Source organism: Trichosurus vulpecula, chromosome 6 (assembly GCF_011100635.1).
Source record: "Trichosurus vulpecula isolate mTriVul1 chromosome 6, mTriVul1.pri, whole genome shotgun sequence".
In the NCBI taxonomy this organism is placed as follows: domain Eukaryota; kingdom Metazoa; phylum Chordata; class Mammalia; order Diprotodontia; family Phalangeridae; genus Trichosurus; species Trichosurus vulpecula.
In genome coordinates, this window is record NC_050578.1 from 205,504,779 (window position 1) to 205,523,274 (window position 18,496).

Genomic DNA, 18,496 nt, shown 5'->3' on the forward strand with positions numbered 1-18,496 from the left:
CATCTGTAAAAGGGGGATAATAATAGCTCCTATTTCCCAAGGTTGTTGTGAGGATTGAGTTCATAATTGTAAAGTGCTTACCACAGTACCTGGCACATAGTAAGCACTATATAAATATTAGTTATTATCATCATTAGTTATATATAAACACATTAGTACAAGATGTCATACATGGGAGCAGGTAGGTGGTGCTGTGAGTAGAGCACTGGCCCTGGAGTCAGGAGGACCAGAGTTTAAATCTGGCCTCAGACACATAACACACTTAGTAGCTGTGTGACCTTGGACAAGTCATTTAACCCCAATTGCCCTGCCTTCCTCCCCCTCCCCCAAAAAAACAAAAAAGATGTATAAAAAGATGTCATACATGGCAAAAGAAAAGTGTTTAACTTGTAATCAGGAGACCTGAGTTCAAATTCTCCCTCTAACACTTTTCAGCTGTTGTGACCATGGGCAAATCACTGTTTCTCAAAGCCTCAATTTCTTCATCTTTAAAATTAACCAGTGAACACTTAATAATCACAACTTTGATTCATTATGTTCCACCCAACAATGCTGTGAGGTGGATGGAGCACATCTCATTCTCTTTGTTTTATAGAGAAGGAAACTGACACTCTGAGATATTAGATGACCAATGAGCGCACAGCTGGTCACTGACACAACTGCGACCAGAAGCCAGGTCTGCCAACTTTAAATCTGCTGTAATTTCCACAAAAGCATCCTCCTCATCTATTTTCAACCTCAAATTTACTCCAAGTGTCAAAATTAGTGGATCATAGCACCAAAAAATTGGGGTTCACTTCTAATACTGATTCTTGACCCCTCTGAGTCCCTCCAGTGATGACGATAGACTTCCCAGGTTGCTGTAAGAAAAACGCTGTGTGAATGTGGAAATTATCATCATTATCATTAGTCACAACTTTTGGGGTATTGGTCTCCTCATTTGTAAAGTTTATTATCGTTATTAATGTTGGGCATTATTTGCAGTATATATTTATGCAATTTGTATAACGTGTGGTCAGTGATTATCAGCAGCAGCAAATGGAAGGATGGAGGTGATTAGCAAGGAATCTGAAGCACGAGTTTGAATCCTCCCTCCGACACTTCTTATCTCTATTCTTGGGCAAGTATGTCAACTCAAGGGATCAAATTCAGAGAGCTCTAAAGGTCTCTTTCAGCTCTAAATCTATGATCCTAGTAGTCTTTGATCCTTAGATTCTCTCCTGATATGTGACTGCATAATAATAATCACATTCACAGAACAAAGAGGTCATTTTGGTCCTCTTGGAGAATGAAGGACAACAACCAACCAACCAACCAATAATCACATTGGAATACTTGGGAATATTGCTTCATTTGGAGACAGATCATCTAACCTCATCAGAAAGCCCTTCCCATCCTGCCAGGAAATACTTGGCGGTTGTTGTTTTTTTTTTTTTTTCCAAAGTTACTCAAACTCTTTAGATCAGTTTCCTCATCTGTAAAATGGAACTCATAACATCTGCCCCACTTGATTCAGATAAATTTTTGTGATGATCCTATGAGAGATTGCATGTGGAAAGGGCTTTGGAGAGGTTAGGAAATATGGCCCAGTAGGAAGGGTACTGCATTTGTAACCAATTGTCCTATATTCAGCTCCCAAATCTTGATAGATACTGGTCTTGGGCAAGGGACTTCTCCATTCCTGGATACCTGTTTCTTAAATTATGATGATCAGTGATGTCAAACTCGAATAAAAGTAGGGGCCACTAAGTCTCCCCAGAAGTAATATACTGACTTAGAAAACCACATATTGACATTTTCTATGTTCTATCGTACCTTTATTTATTTTAAGATGCCCCAATTTCATTTTAATCTGATTCAGTCCTCTGAGGGAGATACCTGGGCCACTTTTGGACACCTAGGAACTATATAAATTCAAAGGTCCCTTCCTGGTCTTACCTTTTTGTTCTAGGACATCAGGAAATTGAAGAAGTTGTACCAGATCACCTATGAGGCATTTTCTAGCTCTGGATACTATAGGCTCCTTCTGGTTCTAACATTTTGTGTCCTTAGGTTCCTTCTAACTCTGATTGTCTATGTCCTAACATTCCTTCCAGTTCTAACATTTTTTTTTGTTCTAAAGTCTCTTCCATTTAACATGCTATGTTTTAATACAGTAACCCTTCCACTTTGGACATTATATGTTATAAGATTTCTTCCTGCTCTGACATTCTAACTTTCTGTGAGTTTAATGGGGCAAGTGGATTAATGCATTTTTCCCTTGTGACCTTAAAAATTTCCAACATTTTGCTCTCCCTTTTACAAGCAAACCAAAAGAGAATTCTGTCTAATCTAAACTAAGCTCAGCCAATTATACCTTCACTTTGTGTGTGGGGGGAGGGGGAGTGGTTCAGGGCATCCAGGTTCAGGGCATCCAGGATTTGAAAGCCCTTTGCCTTTCCCTCTGTCAGTGGAAAACGGCCCTTCCACCACTGACTGTTTACTTGGCATCACAAGGTGTTTTGCTATGTCTTGTCAGTTGCTAAAGGGGCAAGATGCCTAAAAGATGCCAATGACAGCTGAATTATTTACACTGGGGGAATGTGCTATCAAATCAGGGATTAGCCTGATCTGAAAAATCAAAAGAGACATTGTCTAATCCTCAGGTAGGGAGAGTGGGGGATGGAGTGGAGGAGAATACAACCTTTATGTCTTATGGACCTCATTGTCAGTCAAGTCTCTTGTGCTAATAGCCTCAGAAACACCTCACTGCCCTGTGCATATTTCAGGATAATAGGCCAGAGTTAGTGAAATAGACTAAATGAACTCTTAGGCTCGTTTTCCCATTGATATGGTAAGTGGGTTTTGTAAGAGCAACTGAATCCATTGAAAACATGAATTATTCTTTAAAAGCTGTGGAAAACACCATTATATTTTCAGGTTCATTCAAGCCAGAAGTATTTTTTTTTTGCCATCTCTATCTTATTTTACTCAATGGGAACCTAGAGTAACAGGACCCATTGTTATGTGGTTTGAGATACAGAACAGGCTAATTTCTTTCTCTGGCAGCACAGCTCTTAGAAGTCCATGCCTAATCTATTACTGTTAACCTACAGGGCTAATTCCCCACCCCTCAACTTCATTTCCCCTGGCCTACTCTTCCTCTGCCTTCCCTCCCCATGTTTTCTCTCCCCAGCATCATCTCGTCTCCCCTCTGCCACCCCTCCTTTATCTTTCCCCACGGTCCTTTCCAGTTTACTCCCCCCAGCCACCATGCTTCCCACGCTTTTCTGCCTCCCAGTACCAGCCTCTGCATTTAGAATCCTCCCATTCTGGTTGTGTGCCAAAAAGTCTAAGGAAAGACTAAGCCTTCCACAAAAGGTGAGACAATGTGCCTGGCGCTTACCTGCTTAACAGGGCACAATTGAGTCATTGAAGCAGAGACTCAGCTTCCACAGTTTGCCTTCAGTTATTTAGTCGTTGTTCCAAGTAGCTTCTGGGAAATGGAAACAAACATCAGACCCTGCCTCCTGGGAAGGTAACTCGGGTTAGCTTAGAATGGCTTTTTCAGAATGGCTGTAGGAATGCTCTGTGTTCTTTCCCATCGTGCAAAGGATTCCTTTCCCACTGTGCAAAGGATTCCTTTCCCACATTTAGATTCAAAATCTCTGCCTGCCTGAGATGCAGAGGAAATTCCCATCTATTGACCATCTAAATTAGAGTTGTTCAAAAGTAACATGTGCTTCCTTTGTAGGTGGAGTTTTTCATCCTCACTGGAGGTCTTCAATAAGAGGCTAGATGACCACTTGGCATGGATGTTATAGAAATGATTTCTTCTTTTTGTTTGTTTTTTTTTAATTTAAAATTTGACTGATACTTTTTCCTCAGTTCATGTTTCCCCATGCTTCTCTGATGTCATCATATTTGTAGTGGATAGGGTTATCAGGCTTGGAGTCAGAAAGACTTGAGTTCAAATTCTACATCACCCACCTAATAGCCCTGTGAGTCTTCTTTAACTAGTGCCTCAGTTTCCTCATATGTAAAAAGAGTGGACTTGATGCCTCTAAGGTCACTTCCAGCTCTAATTCTATGATCCTGTGATCATTTATTATAGCCCAATAATATTTTATGGCCATTATCATATACCACAACTTGTCTAATCTTCCCTTAAACAATGGGGGTCTGTTTTATGTCCAGTTCTTTGCCTCTACCCAAAAAAAGCTGTTATAAATATATCTCGGTAAGCATGGGACCTTTCTATTTTATCACTGATTTCCTCTATCTAGCAGCAGAATCTGCATCAAAGTGTGTAGACATTTAGTCACTTTCTTGCCAAAGTTCAAAGAGCTTTCTAGAATGGTTGGACTGATTTGCAATTCTACTATTATATTATGTGCTTCTAGTTTATTATACTATTATATTATTATATTATTATATTATTATATTATTATACTATTATATATAGAATAGTATTCTACTAGTATGTTAGGGTGCTTGTCTTTCTACAGCCTTGTAGAAGAGTTTCCTCTTCCATTATATTGAACTGTGTACATCCTGAGGTCCCTAAAATTCTTTGATTCCAACTCATTCCCATGAGGCAGCTCACATTCAAGGATCATATGCCTAGTGCCAAGGCCCAGGTGCAGGCTGGCTAACTTTACAGAGGTCCATCATCAGTCTTACTCCAACAGGACTGGGTTTTAGCCATAGCAATAGTGAAACACTTCTAGTAAGTTATAGAGCGGTTATGATCTGGATCAATGAAAAGCATACCAATACTGACAAAAGTTTAAGAATTACTTACCTTGCAAGGTTGATGTGAGGAGTTCATGGGACTGGATCCCAGTTGTAGAGCTGGAAGGGACCTTAGGGGCTATCTAGTCCAACCCTATCATTTTACAGATGAGCGATCTGTGACTATGGTGATTAAGCAACTGATCCAAAGTCACACAGGTAGGAAGCATGAGAGGTAGGATTTGAACCCAGATTCTCTAACACCAACCTCCGCTACATGTAGGGTTTTAGTGCTTGGAATTTGGGCATGGGACTATGGAAGTGAATAAAGTTCTGTCATCCATGCCCTGGCTAGAGAGATGATCTGACCAACTATGAATAACAATAATAGCAAAAACTATCATAACTCATCTTTGTATAGTGTCTCAGTTTGAAGCTATTAAGAACTAAAACTTTAATTTAGCAATTAAAACTGTACTAAGATTTTGAGGACACCCTGTTTTAGTCTTATGAAGATATTTCTTCCCCCAATCCCATAACATAGTGTGCATATGATTTAGCTTTGTTTTACAGATGAGAAAACCAAGGCTCAGAAAGGAAAAGATGATATACAGGGTGTCCCTAAAGTCTGGACACATAGGCAAAAATGCATATTTTGAAATATTTGGAATATTAATAGACCTTAGCCCCCCTTGACTTCTTTTTCTGGGGTATGCTAAAAGAGAAGGTGTACTCAGTGAAAATCACAGATGCAACACACTTGATTGAACACAGAAAGAGCAAATGCTAAAATTGACAGCAATATGGAATTATGGCATTGAGTTCACGTGAATCTTGCAAAGTTCATCAACCTTTGCATCACAAATGATGGAAATATTGAAGATGTTACTTGTTAATATTCCAATTGAATAAAATATTGCTGAAAATTTCATTCATTTCATTTCTTGAAAATAGGCATTTTTGCCTATGTGTCCAGACTTTAGAAATACCCTGTATGACAAAGAGTGCAGTAAAAAGAACACTGGACATAATAAAGCCAGTTAACTTGAGTAGAAGTCCAAGCTCTGCCATTTCATGGCCATTGTCACCTTGTATAGGATATTTTGCCTTTTTGTGTTTTGTCATCTGTCCCAGGATCCAATGAAATAATGAATGTAAAAGCAGACTGGTGGCATGGAAAAACTGAGAACTTGAGGTCAATAGGCTACTTATTAGCTATGTGACTGTGAACAAATCGATGACTCTCTCTGAGCCTCAGTTTCCTCATTTGATAAATGTAGATAACATCACTTGCCGCCTCTAATTCAGAGGCTGTTGTAAGGGGAGATCTATCAAATGGGGGAGATTGTTATTAGAATATAAATACAAGCCACATAGTGTTGGATTTTATGGCATAGTCTGTAAGCACTTCAGAAGTTCCCAGAAATCATTTTTTAATTGTCCAAATCATTTTGTCTCCATCTCTCTCCAGATCAATTTCAAGTTCTGCCCCTGAAGTTTACCAAGCACTTGGATATGTACAATCCTAACATCCCTGAATGGAGAGAAGACATTGGCCTGGTAGTCACCCGCCTCCTTTCTGAGGTGAGCCCCCTGAAAGTGTCATAACTTCTCCCAGAGAGAAGATGAGAAAGGTCATGGGCAGGATGCTGTTCTTTCAAGGAAAATGGGTCAAACTCAATGACCGACTGAATGATGCCCCAGGGCCACCCAGAGAGGCAGGCAGATGGAAATGGGTGCCACTGGGGTACCGGCTTGCTGGTCACAGCAAAACAGCACTGAATGTTCAGCTCCAACACTGCCTAATTGGCAGTTAAGAGTAAATGCAGCTGTGAGAGAATTTTGAGCCAGATGGAAGGAAATGATGCTGATGCAGGAAAAGCCATAGCTTGTATGTGATATAACTATGGAGAGGGGATGAGGGATATGTGTGTGTGTGTGAAGAGATGGTTGGGGGAATAATGATAGAATTATGTCTGACTATAAAGTTACAGCATACTCTCTAGAAAATCAAAACTAATATTTGTCCATTGTGCTGATTTTTGCCTTTTGATGGAAGTTATAGTCAGTGGTAACAATTTTAATTAGGCTATCAAAATGGCAATAATAAAATGCCAAGGTTGTCACTATCACATTATCATTAGACAATGGTAGTTATAATTATTATAGAAATTAATGCTGTGAGGGTCATATTCTCTAGCCTTCTTATTTGTATCTGAGGAACCAAATGGAAATGAATTGTCCAAGGTCATACAGATATTAAATAGGAGAGCCTGGACTTGAGACCAAGTCTTCTGACTCAGAATTTATTGTTTTTGTCACTAAAAATCTATTCATCAATGACCATCAAAGACCTACTTTGTGATAGATACAATGCTGAGCCCTAGAGATAAAAGACAAAAATGAAGCAGTCCCTGACCTCAAGGAACATATAGTTTATCAGGAAAGGCATGCAGAAAGTCAGTATAGTATAGTGGATGGAGAACAGGACACAGCACTAGGAGATCTGGGGTCCAGTTATGCTACTTAATCTACTGGATCCCAAGTTGCTTCACCTGTACTATGAAGATAACAAACTGTCAACCTCACAGTCATGGTGGAAATCAACAAAGAAAATGGATGTAAAGTCGTTTGTAACTATAATAGGCTTTTAGGATGGTCAACCACACTTACTGGGAGCTTACAAGGAGCAATCACACCTCAGCCTCCACTAGACTCATTACCCTATTCATTGACATCATCATGAGTTCAAGGATATTATTTGGATATTCTCTCATTAATTACTTAAGCTCGGATCTCCTATACCCATTTATTAAATATCATTTAGTAAAGCAGAGAAACCTCTTTCCCACTAAACAATTGCATAGCTATATAATTTATTCACAAACAGTAATAGAAAGGCATAAATAATTATTTAAATTATTTAAGCTCAAATAAAGATCATAGGCAGAGTTATCCCTAACCATCACCGTAACTGCAGATGGCTTCCCCTTACTTCCGGAAACATTGTTCTACTTTCAGTTCACTCAACATACCAAGCAGCATCTTTTATAAAGAATTCTCTTTGCCTTCTTTGCAAGATCAAGGTTTATACTTTGTGGAGATTCCTCCATCTTCTTCTCTCTCTTCTTCAGGTTTTCTCAAGTTAACTCTTCTCAGTCTCTCCAAAAAGTGCCATGAGAGAACTCTCTCATAAAATGCATTTTAAGTCATTCTTCTCCAAGCTTCCCTGCATCATAAAAAGTTACAAACAATAACTATAGAAGAGGCTTTTGAAAGAGGTGCTACATGATCATAAACTATTATGAGGACCCTGAGACAAGATACGATGATGAGGAAAGTTCTATCTCTGCCCTTAAGGATCTACAGTCTAGAAGGACAGGTAGAACCTAAAGTAGATTGTGCTAAATCATTCTGGTAACGGTAGGCAGCATCTTCTGCAAAAGCAAGGTGACTAGTAAAAACCCAAGCAAACTACATTCAAGACTTTCCACCATCTGACTCCAGCCTACTTTTCCAGCACCATACTCATTTCCATGGATACTGAAATTACAGCCAAACTGTACTATTGGCTTCTTCAGGATCTTCCTTGCCCTTGCTCACTTCTATATATAAATCAGGTTCACTCCTAATCTCTACCTTTCAAAATTATTCTCCTCCTTCAAGGCCCACTTCAGATGCCAACTCCTCCAGGAATCCTATAGGTGGTAGTCACTGATTATTGCATTCAACATAAATTTGATAAACATAATGTATTCAGGGCAATGTTCTAAGTACAAGAGATAAAAGACAAAAACAATATAGTCCCTATCCTTAAGGAACTTACATTTAACTGGAACATACAATGTAGACACACTTATAGGTAAGTGTCAGGTGTATATTTATGTATATATCTATATAGTCATATTCAACAAATCTTGGAATGGGAGAATGCTAATTGGGAGATCAGGAAAAGGTGGAAGCTGACCTGAGATGTGAAGGAAGCCAGAGATTCTACAAGGAAGTTAAGGAAGTGATGTATATGAGACATGGAGGAGAGAATGGATGAAAGGGAATAATACAAAATCAGATGCAGAAAATTGGGAGGAGCCAGATTCTGGAAGGCCTTAAATTTGAGTCTGAGGATTGTCATTTTAAAGGCAATAGAAAATCATTGAAGATTTTACTCCAAGAAGGGGGGTTGATGATGGGGAGTATAATCAGTTTCACTGACTTCAGGTAGGTACATTGTTAATAGTGGAAAGAGCTTTGGAAGTTAGGAGCTATGGGCTCTAGTCCTAGCTTTGCCAAATACTTGCTGTGAGACCTTGGGAATGTTCTCTTCTTTCTCAGAGTCCCAGTGTCCTCATGTCTAAAATGACAAGGTTGTAATAGGTCTCCCTTCCTCCTTTAACAGTTCATTAATCACTAAACTAGGTGCCCTCCCACCAAAAAAAAATCTGTGTAACAAGCTGACCACTGAATAGGATGCTATCTCTACAGGAAACGAATATCCCTGAAGAGTCTCTGCTAACTGTGGTGAAGCCAGGCCTGCCCACAACTGCTGACTTGCATGTGCTTCTGCCATCACCTAAACCAAAGAGGAAGAGGAGCATACCAAGTGATAAGGTAATTCAACCATCTCAAAGAATTTGAATATACACATATATAGCCTATTAACCATCAGAATCATGGAATTCATGTTGCCTCAGGATCAATGGTGTCGTATATACAAGCATAGAACTTGAGACATCTGGGTTCTAGGTCAAACAGTGTTGATAAATGTTTGCTGATTGATTTAGCCTGATGCGTGACCTTGGGCAAGTCACTTACTTTCTAAGACTCACTGCCTTCTTCTGTTAAATGGAAATGATAATCCTTATACTCCAACCACCACCTTAGAGGATATCCTCTAAGGAATCTGAAAGTAATATAGAAAGATAAATGACTTTATTTTTATCTTTATAGAGGGTCTCATTGGATTTAGAGCTGGAAGATCATCTGATCCAAACCCTTAATTTTAGAGTAGAAACAGAGACCCAGAAGGGAAGTAATTTGCCTAAACCTCATACCAGTAAAAGGCGGCTTCATTTCAGCTAAACAAACCCCTATGTTATCTTACTGTCTTGTGGACGCGGGTGTTTGGGTGCTCTGATCATTTTGGTAATATACGTATTGACTTTACGTCCTAGGAATTAGGGTCTTGACATATCCTCAAATATATCATTGCCCGTTCTCCTAATAGCTTTTTCAAAATGTTTACCCTCCTTTTTCTCTCTAATTTTTGATCATTTCCTCCTCCTGGACCTTTTTGGATCTCTTTCCAGGCTCTCCTTCCTCCATCTCCTCAATTGGTTCATTTTCTTTCTCCCATCTCTCAAATGAAGGTATCTCCCCAAGCTCTCTCCTAGACCCTCTTCAGTTCTCATCTACTCAAATAGATTCAATTGTCACCTTAAAGCTGATGGCTCCAAAATCTATACATACAGCCCTGGTTTTTTTCCTAATTCTTCCCTTCCTAGTCTCACATTTCTTCCTAGCTTCTGGGACAACTCTACTGGAATTTCATAATTGTGCCTTAAACTCAATGGACCCTAAATCATCCTCACTATTTAAACCTGCAATTCTTGCTTTATCTATTTCACCCAGATTTATACCCTCACAGTCATCTTTGACTCTTCCCTTTTCCTCACTTTGCCCATAAAATCAGTTGTCAAGTCTTATTAACTTTTCTTCTTCCCTTTATCTCCCATCTGTCTTTTTCCTATTTTTTTTCATTTTCCTAACCAACTGTGCTAGTTTAGGCCCTTTTCACTCTTCTCCAAGATTAGGCTACCTCCTGACTTTTCTTTCTTCAGTCTCTTTTCTCTCATTTATTTGGTATTTTCTATATGCCAGGAATTATGCCAAGCAAAGAAAAGCAAAAAAAAATCTGTTCTCTGAAAGACTGTACATTCTAAGGGGAAAGGGAAGATAGCATGTAAATATAGAGGGAGGGAGGGAGGGAGGGAGGGAGAGAGTGAGAGAGAGAGAGAGAGAGAGAGAGAGAGAGAGAGAGAGAGAGAGAGAAACATATGAAGGTAGACATTAAGCAGCTTGGGAAACCAGGATGGCCTTTGGTAGAAATTAGGAGGCAGAGATTTTCAAGCATGGGGAAATCCAAAATAACATTAGCTTTTTTTAGCTGCCATATCATACCACTGACACCTAAATTTCCAGATATCTTCCTAAAAAAAATTCAGAACAAATTCTAAAAAATACTGTCTGTCCATGACTACCCTGTATACTTGTTGATTTTCTTATTTGCTAAATTGATTACATGCCAGAAACAGCAAAAACACAGATAGAAATATATAGGAAATTAACTGAAAACAAAGTGCATAATCACAAATTATAAAGTATAGCTTAACAATTAAACGCATTAGAATTGAAGTCATTTAAATAAGAAACAGACCAGGGTCTGAAGGACTGCTGGATCACTGACCATGGTGCTGAACTTTCTGAAATGCAAGGAATCCTGCTGTCAGAATTCTTAGCTTCCTATAGCTGTGGGGCTGAATTAACTACAACCTGGGAATTAAGGAAATAAAAACATAGCATTTAAAAGTGGGAGAACTTACAGAATTTTTCAGCCTTCAAGGGACTTTACAACCACATCATTTGAGAAATGAGAAAACAAAAGTCTAGGGGAAGTGACTTGTCCAAGGTCACATAGATATCAAGTATCTGAGCCAGAATTTTGACCCCTATCTAAATCCAATGCTCTTTCTAATATCCCATCCTTCCTATAATGACAAAGTGTCAGCCAAATCACTGGTCCTGGGTAGAAAACAACTGATTTTAGTGCCTTTGACACCTGCACATTGCAGATAAACAAATGTTCCCGAATAGCAGTGGTTACTGCTTCAGCTGAATGACGGCTTCTCCTATCCAGGTGACACTTCATACTAGTGTCATCTGTAAAACCCTGACAGTTTGCAATACGCTTTTCTGGTAATCTTTGATACTGCCCACCTTTGCTTTTCCTGTCTTCTTCCTCCAAACCACCCAGAGTACAAAATAGAAGTGTGGTTTTTTTTTTTTAATCAGAATGATTACTTTCAAAAATGTGCATGCATATATTCTACAAAAAATAGTCTATCAAAGAATCCTAGTCTACCAAAGACCCTTATTCCTCCCCACTGCCTGGCAGTCATTTCCTGCATCCCTGCTGTGAGTTAGATATATTTTGTTCCCAGTCATAGCTACTAGTACTGATGAAGGGTAGATCCATCCTATCCTTACAAATATCAGAGATTAGGGTTTTGTGTTGAGTCATATTATTTTTATGTATGTGTAGATGATTATTGAGAGGACTGGTGCCCATGTCTTACAAAGATCAAATGATGAAAAGGGAGATATTTGCCCTGTATAAAAGAAGATTTAGAAGAAACATACTCCCTGTCTTCAAGTTTTTGAAGGATTGTCATCAAGAAAGAGAATTAGTCTTGTTTTGCCTGCTTTGAGAGGACAATTAGGAGAAATTACAAGAAAGCAAGCTTGGTTCAATATTTAGACAAACCCCCAAATGACTAGAGCTGTTCTAAATTGTAATTGATTTACTCAGTAGGTAGTGACTTTTCCAATACCAGAGGTCTTTATCAAGAGACTTCATTGTCAGAGATTTTCTCAAGCAGATTCTGACTCAGATAGGGGTTGGAATATAAGCCTTCTGAGCTCTCTTCCAATTTGCCATTTCAGATTCTAATTCATCAGTAAAGGAGAATGTGTGGGAGAAGGACAGCAGCAATCAGATTATGAGATTCTGGGTACCCAATTATATCTTTATTGCACTAATCTAGTTCTCTGAACACAGTAGTAACTACTTGGCTACTGAGTCTATTCCACCTGGGTCAAAGCTTCCTGAATCAACTTGTAGAAACTGAATCATAGAACCAAAGAATACCTGAACTGAAAGATCAGAATAGGGTTAGAATAAGGAAACTCAGATCCCCTGCAGCTCTGAGATTATGGGTAGCCATAGGACTTTCCTACCTTCTGTGATCCTCAGCTTCAGCTCAACTACTTATTATGACCTTAGACAATTCCCTTCTCCTCTCCAGGTCTCAGTCTCCTCCTCAAGATAATATATGGGGGAGGGGGAAAGAAACTAGATAATCACCAAGGTCTCTTCCAAATCTAATTCTGTTATTCTGTGAGTCATTCCTCTTATTCTCAACTCTCATCCCTCACCCAATGCCATAGTTCATTTTTAAGAAAAAATTCCATTACAATAAAAGCTATCTGCCAAAAGGCTACCTCACTGAGCCCATCAGGTGCCAGAACTGAGTGCCAAGTTAGTGCAGCAGACCTCCCTATGGCTTCTAACCTATGGAACACAAGAGGCCAGTAGAGGGGCCTAGTACCTCTGCCATTTTGTCCAACTTGCTTGGATTAGGAAGTGCAGAAGGTTGTTTCTCCACTAGTGAATACTGGTCTAAGGATGGCATCTTGACAAACTAAAGAACGAGACAAAGCATAGAATATCAAAAGGCCAAAGAGGAAGTATAACAAAAAGAAAATTAGTCTAGAAACCAGAAAACCTAGATTTTGGTCATAGCTTTGTTACTAATAAGATATATGCTGAAAAATTATTCTCCCATTCTAGGTCTTAGTCTACTTGGAATATGCCTGGAATCAGGAAGACCTGAGTTTAAATCCAGCCTCAGACACTTACTAGCTGTGTGACCCTGAGCAAGTCACTTAACCCTGTTTGACTCCATTTCCTCATTTATAAAATAAGCTGGAGAAGGAGATGGCAAACCACTCCAGTATTTTTGCCAAGTAAACCCCAAAAGGGGGTCATGAAAAGTTGAGGGACACAAGTGAAAGTGACTAAGCAACAACAATGATACTTATCTATAAAATAAGGGACTAGAATAAGATGATTTATAAAGTCTCTTACAACTCCAAAATTCTGCGTTCTACAGGATTTTTCAACTTAAATATTCTATGTCCCATGGTCTCTTCTGGTTCTAACATTTTTGATGATGTTTGACTCTCTCAAAACCCTGAGTGTTTACCTCGGCTGAGGCTGGAGGATCTTAACCAGTGTGGTCTAGAAATGTTGACGCCATCTAGAAAGGAAAGAAAAGTTCTTTTGACCTTTTATAGACTAGAGTGTGAGTACTTTATACTTTGCATTTTTGTCAGGTGAAATAGAGCCTTCCTATATTCAGTGTATTGTTAACTTGAGGGTTTGCATGAGAGCTGATGACTTTTTACCTATTCCTCAAAGACCTGGACTTGAGAATCACAGGGAATATCAAAGGGCTAGGTGGTGATGGTCTGGTATTGCTAGATTAGCAAGCTGGCACTGACTTCATCCTTGACAAAACTGTTGTGGGCATCCCCCTTCCTCCCCCATACAGGTTTGGATCAGAGGCTATGGGTCCCTGACACACAGATTGTAGATGTGCTTGAGTCTCTGAAGATTTTGAAGAGAGATGTTCTAGAATCTAGACTGCTAAAGATGAGAACTTGGATGTCTTAATACTGCCAAGTGTCCCTCATTTGTCTGAAAGTCGTATTATAATTATGGTAGTGAGAAAGCTTGGAGCAGCTAGGTGGTTCAGTAGATAGAGTGATGGGGATGGAGTTAGGAAGACTTCCTGAGTTCTAATCTGGCCTCAGACACTTACTAGCTGTGTGACCCTGGGCAAGTCACTTAACTCTGTTTGCCTCAGTTTCCTCATCCATAAAATGAGCTGGAGAAGGAAACAGCAAACCACTATCTGCCAAGAAAACCCCAAATTGGGTCACAAGAATCAGATACAACTGAAACAACAAACAACAAAAAAATGAGAAAGCTTATGCTTTCTTTTTATTTGATGCTTGTGTAATTGGTAAATTGTTAGCATTAGGCACTTGATAAGCACTTTATACCAGCAAAAGCACATCTGGATGTTTATGATCAAACAAATAACATACACCAAGTAACACTAGACTTGGGCATTTTTTACCCAGATATGTGGACCCAGAGCCAGACTTACTCGTTTTTAAAGATGACATTTCCCCCACACTGAAAGTACAGTGGCTACTCACAGACCTCTACCATATCCAACCTACACTAATTGCCCCTTCCTTAAGCAACGTGATGACCCTGCTAACCCTCATCCCAGGGACTCACCATATCAGTGCTGGATTTAGTGGGGCCTCTCAGACAACTTAGCTCACTTCACTGTACAACTCCCAAACTTGAAATATTCCAGCTTCCCTAGTAACAAGGATTACAGGCTTGTACCATCACATCCAATCAGCCTTACTCATAATTAGAGAAGGTTATGCTCTAGAGGAGATAATTTTCAGGTTCCAAGAAGAGCATCCTCTATCCCAAGTAATTACAACTACCAAAGGTGGTTGAAATTCTACCATTAAGAGTTTGATGCCTTTGAAGTAAGCCCTGTAGTTGAAAAATTATTGAGGATGTCACAGACAAAATTCAGTTTCAATGAGGATTGTACGTGATGAACTCTGAGGAACCTTCCAGAATGTATATGATTTTGTGATTTTAAATTACAGATACTCCTGGAAAAGGCCATTTTTATTCAATTAAACATTAATTAAAAGTCCATTATAGGCTAGATACTGTGCAAGCCACTGGAGATACAAAGATGGAACAGGATACAGTCTCAGGATCTTTTTAATGAGTAGAGGGAATAAGGCATATGAATAATTAGCTATATCACAATATATCATCAAATTTAAGGAGTAAGACATCCCTTACATGTAGGAGCACCAGATCACATCACAGGATGTTAGAGAGAAAGAAAGGAAGTATGCATGAGGACTCTAGAATTGGAAATGGTAAATCTTCCAGTATTGCTGCCATAGATAATATTTAAAGGGCAATGGTGGGAGAAAACATGCAAAAATTGGATGGCAGCCTCATCGTAGACACCCTTGAATGTCATACTAAGAGTTTGGAAGTTGTTTCTTAGGCAGTGGGAAGCGGCTACATATTTGCCAAGTGGCGACTGACATAATCTGAATTCTGCCTTAAGAAGATCACTCTGGATGATTTGAAAGATTTGGAAAGACCACTGGGCTTAGAGGCAGTTAACCTGGACTTGACTCCCAGATCTGGTACTTACTAGTTGAGTAATTATAGGCAAGTTACTCTGCCTTTCTGAGACTCAGTATGTTCCCTATAAAATGAAGATAATAAGTAGTAGTATGGTATAGCATATAATGTATACCAATATGTATAGTGGATAATATACCAAATTTGCAATCAGGAGTACCTGGGTTCAAATTCTGCCTCAGATATTTACTAGATACGTGACCCTGGGCAAGTCACTTAACCTCTTCAGGCCTTAGCTTCTTCATCTATAAAATGAATATTCAATGGCATCTAAGGTCCCTTTCAGTTCTAAATCTATGATCTATGGGACATACAGCCACATAACCCTAGGCCAGTAATTCAACATTTCAGTGCCCCAAGCAACTGTGTTAGACTGACTTGCTAAGCAGATACTCTTCAGTATCAGTAAAAGAACTTCCCTACTCAGATGAAATCGAGATGTAGTTCCCCATCCACCCCACAGATAGTTCTATTACCTCATAGGGATGTTATGAAAAAAAAGTGTTTTATGAATAAAGGCCTGTAAAATGTGAGCTATTATTATTGGGAGGTAGAAAGAATTGAGGTAGTGAAGTCAATTAGGAGGTTATTACATCGGTACAAGTATACAATAAATAGGGCTCTCAATGAGGGTGATGGCAGTAAGAGTGGAAAAGAAGGGATGACTTTATGAGATAATTTAGAATCAAAGAAACCTGGCAAGCAGCTGGATGTCCAGTGAAAGAGAAGGAAGAGTCAAAGATGACTGAGTGACAAAGGAAAATGGGGCTTATCAACAGAAATAGGGAAATTAGGAGAAAGGATCAGTTTGTCTGTTTTTAAGGGATGCAGGGTGATGTCAAAGTCCTAGATCACATTATTAAATATATAATAACTGGTGAGCATTTAGAAAACAGCAATAATCTCCAAGATTCTGCATGGTGTCTTCAAGAACAAGTCATGAGCTCTGATTGCATTTCCTTTTTGATAAGACTAATGGATCAGGAACACTATAGCTATGGCATTCTTGGATTTCAGTGAGGCATTTGGCAAATCTTCTCATGCTTTCCTTGTGGATCCAGTGGAGAGACAAGTGGATTTAAAATAAGCAGACCCAAAGAGTATTCATTAATGGATTGGTGTCAGTTTGGAAGCACATTTTGATGCTGTGCTGTTCAATATTTTTATCAGTTACTTGGATGAAAGCACATATGACATGCCTATCACATTTCCAGATGGGTTAGCTAGTGCACACGCATGTAGAATCACTAAGATCTCAATAGGTTAGAACACAGGCCCACTCCTAAAAAGATGAAACTGAACAAGTTTAAGAGTTGAGTCCTGTACTTGGTTTCAAAGAATGTACTTCTAAAGTAAAGGATTAAGAATTTATGGACTGCCAATAGTACATGTCGTTAAAGATCTGGGTATTTTAATGGAATGCATGAAATGCAACCTCAATATTAGTCAGCAGTGTGACATGGCAACTAAAAAGCTAACACAAGCTTAGGCTGCAATACTGTGGCCAATTACTGTAAGCATATTTTAAGAAGGATGAGGACAGGCTGGGCTATATCCAGATGTCCTGAGGCCAAGCAGAATAAGCTTAATCTCTCTTCCCAATAAATGACTTTCAAAGCTCGAAGCAATTGTCCTCATCCTTTGTCTTTTCTTCCTTGGGTTGCTTTTCTTTCACATTTCCTTTACTGTGTTGGTCACTCTTTCCAGATTGTCAATGTCCTTCCCAAAATATGCAGCCTAAAACTAAATAGAAATTTAATTCATCCATGGTTAAGATTACAACTTGCAGAAAACAGGTCTGCAGGAGGTAGACCAAAGAGGTAGAATTCCAGATAGAAAATCATAGGGTCATAGAAGAAGAAGGGACCCTAGAGGTCATTTAGTTTAATTTCAACACACAAAGAACAAAACATAAGGATAAGCAAGGAAAACTGATGCACAGAAACATGTAACAAGGGACAGACAAACGTGACTACTGTATGTGGAGGGTTGCTTGGGAAGAGGCTCAGACCCTGCCTGGGATTCACAGATTCTTGCCTTTGGGCAAGATTATTTTCTGGGCAGATGGAGAAGGGAGCAAGAAGTAGAATTGTGATTTCATTGGTACAAATACCTCCCAAAAAAAGAAATTTTCTAACAACACAGACTGATAGACGTAAAGATTTATGTAGAATACTGAGCAGTTAAGTGACTTACCCGGGATCACACAGTCAAGATTTATCTGAGGCAGAACCTGAACTTAGATCTTCCTGACTGAGGCTTACTCTCTATCTACTGTGCCATGCTGCTTTTCATTTACAGGTGAGAAAGCCAAGGCCTAGAGAGAAGTGACTTTTCTCAGTCACCCAGCATGTTAGTAGTACAGCCATATTCCCTGACTCCAAACCCAGGGCTCTTTCCATTACACCCCGTGGGGGTGAAGTGTAACTTCAGTTGCTGGAGGGAGCCAGGTTAATATGGAGGACAAACAAATTAAGGTCTGATAGCCTAGAAAATTACCACTCCTGAAAATATTCAAAGACATTAATCTTCTATTGCCAAGCCAGTAAGCATTTTTAATAATAATGCTATTTTAGAGCAATATAGACAATCATATTTCAGTCTATTTGATCTGCATTAGGAAAAAGTAAATACATGGCTGCAGAATTTTATGTGCATGGATAAAGCCAAATGCCCTTCCTT

The 18,496-nt window shown here is 39.1% G+C and overlaps 1 protein-coding gene across 1 annotated transcript in view; it reads left to right on the forward strand.

Annotated features, from left to right (window-relative positions):
- SORCS2 (sortilin related VPS10 domain containing receptor 2) overlaps nucleotides 1–18,496 on the forward strand; it is a 265,638-nt gene that overhangs the window by 221,939 nt on the left and 25,203 nt on the right. Inside the window, exons 20-21 of the mRNA XM_036765080.1 lie at nucleotides 6,185–6,297; nucleotides 9,196–9,321. Of these exons, the coding sequence (XP_036620975.1) occupies nucleotides 6,185–6,297; nucleotides 9,196–9,321 (239 nt within the window). The remainder of the gene's footprint in view (nucleotides 1–6,184; nucleotides 6,298–9,195; nucleotides 9,322–18,496) is intronic.